The 14,253-nt window shown below is 39.5% G+C and overlaps 1 protein-coding gene across 2 annotated transcripts in view; it reads right to left on the bottom strand.

The window, feature by feature from the left end:
* Positions 1–14,253, bottom strand: part of LOC143279803 (acyl-CoA Delta-4 desaturase-like) — a 38,151-nt gene that overhangs the window by 18,481 nt on the left and 5,417 nt on the right. For both annotated transcript variants that reach the window (XR_013054955.1, XM_076583991.1), the window contains exons 3-6: positions 13,400–13,489; positions 11,335–11,532; positions 6,444–6,545; positions 1,441–1,627 (exon numbers count right to left, since the gene is read on the bottom strand). Coding sequence is in view for 1 of the 2 variants with exons in the window: in XM_076583991.1 (XP_076440106.1) it covers positions 1,441–1,627; positions 6,444–6,545; positions 11,335–11,532; positions 13,400–13,489 (577 nt within the window). In the remaining variant the exon portion in view is untranslated. The remainder of the gene's footprint in view (positions 1–1,440; positions 1,628–6,443; positions 6,546–11,334; positions 11,533–13,399; positions 13,490–14,253) is intronic.

The raw sequence follows: 14,253 nt of genomic DNA, 5'->3' as shown, positions 1-14,253 counted from the left end.
CCTTCCCCTTCCTATGTCAAGGCCCCACCTTCCTATACCAAGGCCCCACCTTCCTATGTCAAGGCCCCACCTTCCCATACCAAGGCCCCACCTTCCTATACCAAGGCCCCACCTTCCTATGTCAAGGCCCCACCTTCCCATACCAAGGCCCCACCTTCCTATGTCAAGGCCCCACCTTCCTATATCAAGGCCCCACCTTCCTATGTCAAGGCCTCACCTTCCTATGTCAAGGCCCCACCTTCCTATACCAAGGCCCCACCTTCCTATGTCAAGGCCTCACTTTCCTATACCAAGGCCCCACCTTCCTATGTCAAGGCCCCACCTTCCTATACCAAGGCCCCACCTTCCTATGTCAAGGCCCCACCTTCCTATACCAAGGCCCCACCTTCCTATGTCAAGGCCCCACCTTCCTATGTCAAGGCCCCACCTTCCTATGTCAAGGCCCCACCTTCCTATGTCAAGGCCTCAACACAGTCAACATAAACTCACTGCCCCGATGGCTGTCAGCGGCTCTGGGACCTTGAACCTATGTACATCTATTTCACTTTAGTACTATGAGAAAAAGCTATATTTTACACTTCCTTTCATAACACATCCTGCATCAGCAAGACCTGAGAGATACAGACACCTGCAGTGTTGGTCAGGAAATACCAGCATCACTTCTAAAGACAGGCAACAGGTGGGTGACTCCTGAGAGCCTGGCACCAGCCTTGCCATTTGAACCCACAGCAACCTACTTCAGGTTAGACCTGGCCCAAAAACACTACAATGACAGGACTCTGACGGGGTTTGAACCTGTGTCCTCCCACATGTCTGCCAGACTTATCATGTTCCCACTGTGGTCAGTCCAATTCCATATCTATTCAATTTTTCATGTCAACTTGACATACGCTGTTTTCATGTAACCCCTAAATATGCTACTTTCACACTTAACTCAAATATTCTTTCACTTCTGCACTGGGTTTGTCTGTCTGTCTGTTTAACTCTCTCCTTACGCTGTCTCATCCAGCACCTTTCTTCCAACCATTGCATCTTGTTCCACATCACTGTTTCCAACTCTTTAAAAAAAAAAAAAAAAATAATAATAAAAAATGCCTGGCTCTTTTAAGTACATCCCCTCTCTGAATCCTTGAAAAATAAAGTAAAATTAAAATAAAACCTACAGTGTGCCTCCAGTTACTTTATGCAGCAAAATTACAACTCACAGTTCTAACAAGTGTAACCTTTAAACCACAACCCACCTTTTTCTTTTTCTTCCCCTACTCCCCTCCCCCGACCTTACAACAACAACAACAACAACAAAAAAAACCACACGAAGAAATGTATACAGAATATGCCTTAATTACCAAGTGCACAGGAGTCACAGCGAATACTGGGAAAACATGGTCACAAGGAAAAAAAAAAAGACACGAGCCAAGTCTACGGCGTGCCCAGACTCACGCATGAAGAAGTACTTGTGCTGGAAGTTGTAGGGCATGAAGCCCTTTTTCTTCTTGCCCCACTCCCTGGGCATCTCGTTGCCCATCAGGAACAGGTAGGCTATGTCGATGTCCGGGTCCTTCGACACCCGGTTGGGTTTGGCGTGGTGCTGGAAGTGGCGGAAGTTCCACCAGTGGGAGGAGGCACCCTGACAATAACAACAACAATAATATATTGCACTTATAGGGTGCAGATATTAATAATAATCATAAAATATTGTACTTACAGGGTCAAACAATATTAATAATAATGATATATTGTACTTACAGGGTGCAAACAATATTAATAATAAATCTTTTGTACTTAGGGTGCAAACAATAAAAATAATAATGCATTGTTCTTACAGGGCGCAAACAATATTTGTATTTGTATTTTTTTTTATCACAACAGATTTCTCTGTGTGCAATTCGGGCTGCCCAGGGAGAGCACGTTGCTACACTACAGCGCCACCCATTTTTTTGTATTTTTTCCTGTGTGCAGTATTGTTTGTTTTTCCTATCAAAGTGGATTTTTCTACAGAATTTTGCCAGGAACAACCCTTTATTTGCCGTGTGTTCTTTTACATATGCACATGGGACCTCAGTTTATCGTCGCATCCGAATGACTAGAGTCCAGACCACCAAAGGTCTAGTGGAGGGGGAAAAAATATCGGCGGCTGAGCCATGATTTGAACCAGCGCGCTCAGATTCTCTCGCTTCCAAGGCGGACGCATTACCTCTAGGCCATCACTCCACATAATAATAATAATAATATTGTATTTATAGGGTGTAAACAATATTAATAATAATCGTAATATTTTGTACTTAAAGGGTGCAAACAATAAAAATAATATATTGTACTTTTATGGTGCAAACAATAATAATAATTATAATAATAATAATATATTGTACTTATAGGGCACGGATGTTCAGTGCTGGCACTTTAGTTGGCCCAGCGAAAGTTCATGAACCCAGGAAGTAGGGCATGGATATAAATAAACGTGGCTGACAAACAGGCCGTGCCAGCGGCACTCGCTGTACGCTTGTTCAGCGGTAAATCTGCTTTGTTTCTTTCGCGCATCATCTTCCCGGATGGATTGGAAATAATGACAAAAGAAGTGGGTTTCTACAAAGAATGCAAAATGAGCTTTCTATTGACTCCAAACACAATATATTTTCTTGCATAGCAATTGTTGCGGCAACGGTTGAAACATACATGAAGAAAGAGAAGAGAAGGTCAAGCAGAAACATGATCGCAAAAATCGTAAAATTTAAATCCCTCTCTAAGAAAACATACGCTTATTACAATGAAATCGTAAAAATCACCAGAACATTTAGTATGCCTGCATGCAGATCAGCCCACCCTTTTGAGTTGTAGATTTTTTCTTGTCAGCACAACAAGTGTTTAACCCCTAGGCTGCCTGCATGACGAGATAACTCGTCATGGCAAGCATGTATGCTTCGCTGCCTGCATGACGAGATAACTCGTCATCGAAATATTCTGACTTTTCCCTGCTTTGCATTCAGTTCGTTGACAAAAATGCTGGTAGCTTTAGCTTGGGGAATCTTTCTGGATTCTATTCATAGCTAGAAACACCATCTGCGTCATAAGGCAGTCCTTTATTTGAACGTTTTGGTTGGGTTACTGGCCGCAGTCTTTGCCTGGCTCCTCTCCTCGCTCGCTCAACAAAATTTCGGACTGACTCCGTGCTCAAGACATGCGGTTGTGGCGAACTAAATCAACCAAGATTACTTTCTTTAGCTAATGCTCAGAAAGAATTGGAGCATAAATTCGAAGGAGAAGACAGTGGTGAACATTTATAGGACGATTTGATAGAAAATAAAGGGAGCAATCAAGAGAGTGGCCAAGATACAACTATCAGTGAGTGATGCAGGCTGTTCAACTCTAGCAGACGAATTTTTAGCAGGGCACCGTATGAGCTATTTTCTTGGCACTCAGCCAACGCGGTCTGATGAAGTGACGGTGTGAGAGGGGTGAAGAGGAGGGGGGGTGGAGACTGAGGGGGCGTGGCCTCACATCCATATTATCACTTGCAGAAGTCACAATGCATCTATTTCTTTTTCAGTTTTTATATATATTGAGGTTGTTCTAGTATGATTTTGTGTGTGCAGATATCCATTTGTCCAGAAAATGATATTTTTGTGCAAATTACCAGACTTATGTTTGTAATGAACAAGTTGAAAATGTGACAAAAAACAAAACACTGATTTCAAAACAACAGCATGTCACTTAAAATGCATAAAATGGGAAAACATCATGTGTTTTATATTCTTTATTCATTTCCCTTTCAGAAAATATATACTTTTATGGGTCTTTCTCCAATAACAAAGAGCACAGAATTTTTTGAAAATTTATACCCGTTTTTTGTGAAAAAACCCTGGCAAATAGATTTCACTTAAATCTTATTTTCCTGGCAGCGAAAGGGTTAAATGAACACACTGTAGCATGGTGAGTGCAAGCAGCAGGGGCATGGAGAGCAGGGTGAGTGTAATCGCTGCAGGAAATGTGTGGATGCTGTGGAAGTGTGAGAAAAGTGGGGCAGGGGCTGCGGGGCCAAGTGAAACAAAGAAGGCAGTGTCCAGGTTTGGCACGCGGGGCCAGAAATACCGCGGTGAATGCGCCGGCCAATGCAGAGTGTGGTGGGAAAGTCTGGCATTAAAAAAAGTTTGACCCCAGACGCTAGACGCTGCTCGGAAACTAAAGAGGTGGATTTTGTGCTCGGCTGAGCAGCCGTGAGGGCACAAACAATAATTATAATAATAATAATATATTGTAGTTATAGGGCACAAAACTCCCCATAGATGGGCTCTAAGTGCCTGACATGAAACAGTACATATACAATAAAGCAGTATACCACACGTCTATGTCCAGGTGTCCAAGGACAACACAGAGAACAGCTTAGAGGCAGATCTTAGACGTCAGTCTGAACAAATATACTAGGCTAAGCTTTTTTTCTTTATTTTTTCACCACCACCAGGGGATTTGCAGCATCTCTGCAAGTGAAAATAGCTAAAAAAAAAAAAATTAAAAAAAATCAAAATCAAAATCAATATGCTAATTATGACTGCTCAACGTGAAGAAGCCTGCTCACCTGTTTGGTGTAATCTGACACCAATGTTGTTGTATTTTAAATTATTGTATTGTACTGAATTGTATTGTACTATATTGTATTCTATTCTATTCTATTGCACTGTATTGTATTACACTTTTTACCACAACAGATTTCTCTGTGTAAAATTCTGGCTGCCCTCCCCAGGGTGCTACACACAGGACCTCAGTTTATCATCTCATCCGAATGACTAGCATCCACACCACTACTCATGGTCTAGTGGAGGGAGAAAATACTGGCGACTGTGTGACTCAAACAAGTGCACTCAGGTTCTCTTGCTTCTTAGGCAGATGCGCTACTACTAGGCCAACACTCCACTGATTGCTATTGTAATCATTCTTATCTGAAGGCAAGATTACTATTTTTGTACTGAAAAAGCTTATGGCAACCCCACAGTGGGAGGGCGGGGGTGGGGGGTTACAAAAAATACACATTCTTTTTACTAACTCCCATCTCTCTTCACCTCTCTAGTTCAGTGACAGTCTTTCACACCTATCACTTTTCAGAAGTTAAAGAAAAAAAGTATTAGACAAAACAGACTAAAGCCTGCAGCATTACCAGCATGCATCAGTTAACAGCAACAGAAATACCAGCCCCCAGATAACGGCAACAGAAATACCAGCCCCCAGTAACAAATACCAGCCCCCAGTTAATAGCAAAAGAAATTCCAGCCCCCAGTTAACAGAAAAACCAGCCCCCAGTTAATAGCAACAGAAATACCAGCCCCCAGCTAACAGCAACAGAAATACCAGCCCCCACTTAATAGCAACAGATATACCAGCCCCCAGTTAATAGGAACAGAAATACCAGCCCCCAACCCCCAGTTAATAACAAAAATACCAGCCCCCAGTTAATAACAGAAATACCAGCCCCCAGTTAATAACAGAAATACCAGCCCCCAAACCCCAGTTAACAGAAATACCAGCCCCCAGTTAATAGCAACAGAAATACCAGCCCCCAGTTAATAACAGAAATACCAGCCCCCAGTTAATAACAGAAATACCAGCCCCCAGTTAATAACAGAAATACCAGCCTCCTGAATATTTCACACACTGTCACCCATACACAGCTGAATATCTTTAAAAAATAATAATAATAATGAAAAAAGAAAGTTAAGGAAATAGATACAAACAACAATAACAGTCACCAGACAGTGAAGTATTTGCTGAAGACCAGCTTAACCAACCCATCCCCCCATGTCCTTCTCCTTGCCTTTCCTTCAACATCAACCATCACTGCTGATAGAAAGTATCAAGAAATGAACAAACCGTGGATTGGTCCAGCTGACAAAATCATATCGGCCTTACCATGGGAAAGAAAAAATACTAGCCATAAAATGATGTACTCGTATAATGTGCACAGATGCCAACCCCTGTCAAGTGTTAGAAGGAACAATCAGGAAATTTAGTAGAACATTTTGAATTTGGTAGGAACACTCCAAGCCACATCAGCAAACCGTACATTTTAGGTTAATCCAAGACACAACTTATTCAGCCATGTTCTCTCTTGTTCAGGCAAATGATTAAGCTGATTGGTCCATTCAATGTTGTTTCAATGTAAACACGCACACTATTTTCTGAGCATCATCACATGGGACCAAGGTTAGTAGTGACTGCCCTGGCCTCGCAATCGATACGTCTAGTGTCTGGGTAATATTATGACACGAAAACATGCAGCCACACTATGCAGCCAAAAATGAACAAATCGGAACAATTTTGATGTTGGCGTAACATCAGAACAAGCTGTGATCGAGCGTAACAAAATACAGCAAAATCGTAACAACTGGCATCTCTGAATGTGCATCCACACAGCCATACACATATTGTTTGTCTTTCCAGAGATGGAGCAATCTCACCTTCAGAAAACCGATGGTCAGATGATGGAAAACGTGGTTCATGGAGGTCTTGGCAAACACACTGTGGTGACCGTAGTCATGCTGCGTCCACCCTGCCTGAGCCTGTCGGCAAACAACAGCCAGGCCACCGCCATCAAAGCAGGGATCTCTTTGCAATGTTCACTATCATTACATTCTGGTCCAGCGGATTCAATTATATTTCAATAACAATGACAATTATACATGACTATATGATGCCAGTTATACATTGATAATATATGATACGATGCCAGTTATACATTAATATATGATATCGGTTTACTCATCAACATCTGTATAATGTGTAAAGAAAATAAAGTAAGGCTTTTGTTTTTTCCTGCAAACCCTGGGAAGTTGTTTTCATGATCACAACACGGTTACAGCCAGAGGGGTATGGGAAATGGGGAACTAGACTCAAGCCATCTGTGAAACAAATAAACGTGTAAACACAAGTCCAGACATAGTTGTACAAACTGTCGCACTGTGAGTTCGTTCAATGTCTCGCACTGCTTTAGTGTGTGTCTTACACGTTATGAAGGTTTAACTGATAAAACTGATTCTCATTCTAAAATACAACATGCACACACACACGCACACGCACGCACACACACATATGCATGCAACACACTTACATACACACACACACACACACACACACACACACAAATACATGCTCAGTTGCACACACTCACACTTAAAAATAATGAAAGAACAAAAATTTAACATAAAAAAATATCTTTATGTTTTTAACATTGACCAGCATTAATAAGGACCACTACCATTCAACGAATAAAGAAAAAAAACCCAGACAAATAATGTGATGCAATGGTAAAGAAAACATTTGGCACATAAACATGTTGTTAGATCCTATTTTTGTCAGGATGTCATAACAGTGACAAGGTCTACCATCACGTGCAAAACAATTACCAACACAACTGTATAAACCAAGATATAGTATATAAAAAAAAAAACTTTTTTTTTAATTTTAATTTTTTTAAATGTTAAGATAAAAAAAGAAGAATATATATATATTTTTTTTAAACAAAAGATGAAACAAAAATGAAAAACGTTTGGTTGCATTCAATGGGTCTATGAAAATAAAGTGCTTTGTGTGTCTGTGCCAGAGTGTGCGTTTGTGCATGGGTGTATGTATGCATGCCCATTTGCCAGTATGTGTGTGTGAGCATGTCTACTGGTATAGGTGTATGCATGCATGTTTGTATTTGAGTGTGTGTGTGTGTGTGTGTGTGTGTGTGTGTGTGTGTGCCTGTGCATATCAACTGTTATGGGTGTATGCATGCCTATTTGAATATGTGTGTGTGTGTGTGTGTGTGTGTGTGTGTGTGTGTGTGTGTGTGTCTGTGCGTGTCTCTGTGTCTGTGTGTGTCTGTGTGTGTGTCTGTTTCTCTGACTGTCTATTGGTTTGGGTGTATGCATGCTGTGTGTGTCTATGTCTGTGTGCGTCTGTGCAACAAGAAGTCATTTGCAGTAACACCTGGGTACAGCTATCTGAGAGATAATAATAATAATAATAATGGTATTTATAAAGTGCTGAATCTTGTGCAGAGACAAATCAAAGCGCTGCCTTTTGGCACTCATCATTTGTCTACGATGTCATTCAGTCAGGCTCTAGCCAAGTGCACACACACACACATGTATATATATTGATATATATATCAATGTGGATTTTTTTTCACAATTTTGCAAAAAACGACACCTCACCTGGGAGCTCAGTAAGTGGCTTTCCTAAGTATGTTAAAAATCAAAACAGGCACTACTGAACACCACCCAAGTGACTCAGCAGCTGTACAAGGTCTCCTTTTGTGTGGAGCCCTCTGCTGACCTAACCTTGATGGTTCCCCGTGGACCGCTGATGCTGGGACTGAGACAGAAGAACCCAGGTGTGGCTATGTACAGGGAACTTGGAATGAGTGGCAAGGGAGTAAAGCCACTTAAATCATTATACCTCACAGCTACATGCCTGCTACAACTCCCCTGGACCAGGACTACATAAGACAACTTCATAAAAAACAGGGTGGTTCACTTAAACAGTGAGAATCAATGGAGAATTGTGGATTTAATCGGTCAAACAAGGCTTCGTTTTCATGCTTCCAGAATCCGTAAACTGTTCAGTTGTTCAAATGTACCAAACATGAATAAACAAAATTCAAATAGTGTGTTGGTACAAGAATACTCGCACCTGGTCAACAGGGGTAGCTATCCTGGTACAAGTTAACTCGTACCTGGAGTAGAGAATGAGTCAAACAGTGCAGACAATGGAGCAGCAAAAAAACCCAAACCAAACAAGAGAGGCAAGGCTTTCAAGACTCACTTGTGATACACTTAAAAAAAAACAAAAAAACTAATCGTTAAAATGTGTTCTGTATTTGTTATTATAAAGCTTCACGTTTAAAAAAAAGAAAAGAAAAAAAAGGTCCTAACCAGATTCGAACCCCGCATGTTCACGTGAGAAGAAACTGCCTTATCCATTACACTATCGTGTAACATACTTTTTTAAAGGGCGATAAATCAATTGCGGTATTCGCAGTGAGAAAGCTGTTTAAATCATTATTCTGGTGTATCTTGGGCATTCAAAAAATCTTTAAGGGCAATTAGAAATTCTTTTTAATGGCTATCGCCGCAATCACACTGCAACATTTAGCCGTTTTCACTAGATCTAGATAGATGTACAAGTTTAGTTACACCCGCCGGGAATGTAGTACGACACGGTCGATTCAATTTCTCTTTTATGTTCATTCTAGTTTTATAGTTTTAAAGTTGATATGAAAATTTAGTATTTTGTTAAACTAATAACATGTAGAGCCAAGTACAAGTACTTCTAAAAGTCAAGACTGGAAATTATTTCGTTTCATTGTGATCAGTTCAAGGGTATTAACTCGCATGGTTTACAATTTTTAAATGTGAATTCTGACTGATTCTATGGATATTTTTATGGCAGTTTGGGGCATTATCCATTAAGTGATGAGGCGTTCACAAATCTTTCTCTGAATAAATATTTAACAGTCTCCTTCTCCAACTTTCAATCACATGTTATCGTGTATTGTCCATTGAATATAGGATTGAACGGGCAGGCCAACAACTTGAAACAAAATGGCGTCCGCGTTCGCGAAGAATATGAGCACGCGCTTTGAATGTGTATAAATATGTGTACGCAACTGATTTTTGCCCATGACCTTCAGGGCTCAGCCAGCAGATCTGTAAAGTCCACTTGTCATATTGATTTTTAATATTTTCCGAAAAAGACCACTTGGGCGAATGAACATAGTGAAAGCCCTGCACACTGAGAGTAAAACACACAAGCTTTTGTGTACTGAGTATAATTTCAAAATGTAATGTTTAAGATGAGAAAGATCAGTTTGAAGCAAATTAAGTCCCCTAGCATTAATTACAGAGTAATTTCCCTTTTTTACTATCTGCACCAAAACGTTTGCAAAATAAATAAAACTTCCATGCTTAGCAAAAGAAGTTCCTGTTTGAACAAAAATGATAATAATGACTGCTCTTGTTGTTGTGTCAGAATATCAGATCAAAGTGGCAAGTTTAGAGAATACAAAAAATATAACAGTAAATGCAGTTTGCATATAATTAGGCTTCATTTTTTATTTTTTTGTGCCCATCCCAGAGGTGCAATATTGTTTTAAACAAGATGACTGGAAAGAACTGAATTTTTCCTATTTTTATGCCTAATTTGGTGTCAAATGACAAAGTATTTGCAGAGAAAATGTCAATGTTAAAGTTTACCAAAGACACACACACACACACAGACAACCGAACACCGGGTTAAAACATAGACTCACTTTGTTTACACAAGTGAGTCAACAACAACAAAAAACAAGAGAGGCAAGGCCTTCAAGACTCACTTGTGATAAATTACGTCCCCTAGCATTAATTACAGAGTAATTTCCCTTTTTTACTATCTGCACCAAAACGTTTGCAAAATAAATAAAAATTCCATGCTTAACAAAAGAAGTTCCTGTTTGAACAAAAAATGATAATAATGACTGCTCTTGTTGTTGTGTCAGAATATCAGATCAAAGTGCCAAGTTTAGAGAATACAAAAAATATAAATATAACAGTAAATGCAGTTTGCATATAATTAGGCTTCATTTTTTATTTTTTTGTGCCCATCCCAGAGGTGCAATATTGTTTTAAACAAGATGACTGGAAAGAACTGAATTTTTCCTATTTTTATGCCTAATTTGGTGTCAACTGACAAAGTATTTGCAGAGAAAATGTCAATGTTAAAGTTTACCACAGACACACACAACCGAACACCGGGTTAAAACATAGACTCACTTTGTTTACACAAGTGAGTCAACAACAACAAAAAACAAGAGAGGCAAGGCCTTCAAGACTCACTTGTGATAAATTACGTCCCCTAGCATTAATTACAGAGTAATTTCCCTTTTTAACTATCTGCACCAAAACGTTTGCAAAATAAATAAAAATTCCATGCTTAACAAAAGAAGTTCCTGTTTGAACAAAAAATGATAATAATGACTGCTCCTGTTGTTGTGTCAGAATATCAGATCAAAGTGCCAAGTTTAGAGAATACAAAAAATATAAATATAACAGTAAATGCAGTTTGCATAGAATTAGGCTTCATTTCTTTTTTTTTTGTGCCCATCCCAGAGGTGCAATATTGTTTTAAACAAGATGACTAGAAAGAACTGAATTTTTCCTATTTTTATGCCTAATTTGGTGTCAACTGACAAAGTATTTGCAGAGAAAATGTCAATGTTAAAGTTTACCAAAGACACACACACACACACACACAGAGACAACCGAACACCGGGTTAAAACATAGACTCACTTTGTTTACACAAGTGAGTCAACAACAACAAAAAATCACCTGGGCGGAAGCGTAGAGCAGCACTGCAGCCAGCCAGGGCAGCCAGCCGGTTCCCCAGTACCAGAAGGTGGCCACAGCCAGCCCCTCCAGAAGGAAGATGTGGGCCAGGTGCAGAGTGAAGAACACAGGGTTTGGCTTCAGCCATCCCTTCTGCTCCACCAGCTCCCGCAGCTGCCGGAAATCCTCCTGAAGGGTGGACTGGTGAAACAAAATGTGGTAAAAAGGTCAAAGATTATATCTAAGTATATATGCACAGATATATCATTTATGTACTTTTTACAGATATTCAGAGACAGAGAGAGAGACAAGGTTTCTGCACGTGTGTGTGTGTGTGTGTGTGTGTGTGTGCAGAGAAATCAAGGAATTGTGCAAAGCTATCATTTGTTTTTGTTTTTTTCATTTCACTTTGAAAGGTGGCAGAATGGTTAAGATGCTCCTCTGCCAATTGATACACATATATGCATGCTTCTCGCTAAGCGCGGTGGGCTATGCTGCTGGTCAGGTATGTGCCCAGCAGATGTGGTGTAGCGTATGGATTTGTCTGAACACAGTGAAGCCTCCTTGAGAGACAAACTATTTCACTTACTTATTTGTGGAAAAGCATTTGAATGAGCCTGAAGAATTTTTTTCCATTTCAACTGATTGAACTCGACATTTGAACTAAACCGAACTAATCTTAAAGATTTTTCTGGTTGACAAATAAGTAACTTGATATGACACAACAGGTGAAAGCATGAAATTCTGATGAATTAAGTAACCTATCGTATTAACCCGGAGAGCGCGATGAGCCACGGTCGTGGCTTTCCCTGTGAAATGCGATGGGCCACAATCGTGGCTCTGTTTACATAAGGTCCGACATCGAATGGCTATACTCGGCAGCCTTCGTAAAATTGCCTCGTTCTGGTGTTACTGCCTCCCTGCTTGTTTTGCACAAACTTTGACCGAGTTTACAAGTCCAGATCTTCTAGTTTTTGTAAACAATGAGTGACACTGAAGTTGACAAAGCTCAGAAAATGAGTGACCTTGTCACCAGTGATGATTGTTTGCTGACAGGGATTCTGGTGAAAACGGTTTTGTTATTTTGACACTTGGGCATGCTGGCTTGCTTGTTGTTCATTCAGTTTTGTGTCTCCAGCCACAAAAACTGGGGGTGGGTGATGGGGGTGGGGAGGGGTGGTAAAGTGGTTTTGGCATGGATCTATTGCGATTTCTTGACCAAATCAAGCTAGAAAACTAGAAATTAATTTGATTTAAAGCATTCTTGCTGCTTTTGAAAGCAACATGAGCTAAAGGAAAACATTTATTTTTGTTTTTGCCTGTGATTGCATTAAGTATTGTAGATGTGCGCGTGTGTGGCGTTGGTGGGCATGTCTCAAACAAATAATACAATGCTTATAATTTCATTGTTTCAGTTATATTCATATCATGATTCTGCAGCCAGAACATTTTTTGTACAGTTTAGTGCCAATTTTGAGATTTTGACTCTGTAAAAGATGTGAAAATACCTATAAACATTGTGGTTGACGTTTTTGGAAAACAAGTGTGCAAAATTTGTTGATTATATCCTGTGGAATATCTCCAACTATATACAAGGTACAGCCTTTTTCTTACTCTTATCTGATTCTTCATTCACTCTACTTTCCAAAAATGTATAGGTTTACCTATTTATTCTTACTGATAAGCATACAAATGCCCCAAATCAGAGCACAGGTAGCAGAGGCAAACTGTCCCTTTGTTTTAAGCATGATTTCTGTATGTATGTTTTATTATATCCAGCACTTTGACGGTTAACAGAAGCTTTTGCTTGCATTCATCATATTACCAAAATAATTTCAAACTTTTTGCGGGGGTTGGGGGGGGGGGGGGGGGGTAAACAAGTAAAATCTGTAATCAAGTAACAAAGGAAGAATGGAGAAACAAGTCTGCCAAGAAAGAAAAGTTAATATATGAAAAATATAGATAGCAAAGCTTTCATAAAATGATTACACATGATTTTCATCTTTAAAAAGTAATGAACACACACACACACACACACACATGCACACACTGTAATGATTCAACTCACAGGCTTGTAGTCCACAACATCCCCAACATACAGAGCTGCTAGGTGTTTGGACACAAAGTCCTTGTCATTGTGAAAAGCAGTCCATGCATCCTGAAAAAAAAGGAAAAGAAATGAAGATGGTACTAATACTAAGCTGACAAATCGAAACTCCATTAAAAATCACATGTGAAAATGTATGTTTATACACACACAGGAAACAAATATACTGACTGAGATCCATTTGTTTGTCAGTCTAAAATTTATAAGCCATTATAGCTACACATACACATGCACACAGAAGCATATACTCACAAATGACCATGCATATACACCTGTTTTCATACATTCTCATATATGGATCATACACTGAAAAACTATGAATAATGATCCCACAGAACTTGAAAACAAAAACAAAAAAACAAAACAAAAAAACATGGAAAAGAAAATAAGGCACAAGTACAGTCACATTCATGTATACATGTATACACCATGAAGCTGGAATTGCCTCTGGGTCTGACATTGATCACTCCAATTTTTCACCAGGGGTTTAAAATCTAGCCTGAACATAAATATAATCAACAATGATACATACGACACAACTGAAAACAATACTGGCATACAATACTAAAAATTGCCAACATGCACCTCACAGGTCCCAGGGGCAAAAAAAGAATACAGCATATTAAAAGTAGTTGATTATCAAGTCCAGAAAATGACAAAAAAATACTCCAGGCTTTCCAGAAAAACTGGACCAGCAAGGCAGAAAGTAAAAAGTTAAGGTGACAAAAAGAAAAGGAAAAGTAAGAAACAAAGACAGCAACAGAAAAGAAATTTCAGGTACATAATTTCCAGATCGTGGGGATACTATTCTGGTC

Source organism: Babylonia areolata, chromosome 1 (genome assembly GCF_041734735.1).
Source record: "Babylonia areolata isolate BAREFJ2019XMU chromosome 1, ASM4173473v1, whole genome shotgun sequence".
Taxonomy (NCBI): Eukaryota; Metazoa; Mollusca; class Gastropoda; order Neogastropoda; family Buccinidae; genus Babylonia; species Babylonia areolata.
The sequence above is the reverse complement of the archived record's forward strand: the minus strand, read 5'-3'. Positions and strand labels throughout refer to the sequence as shown.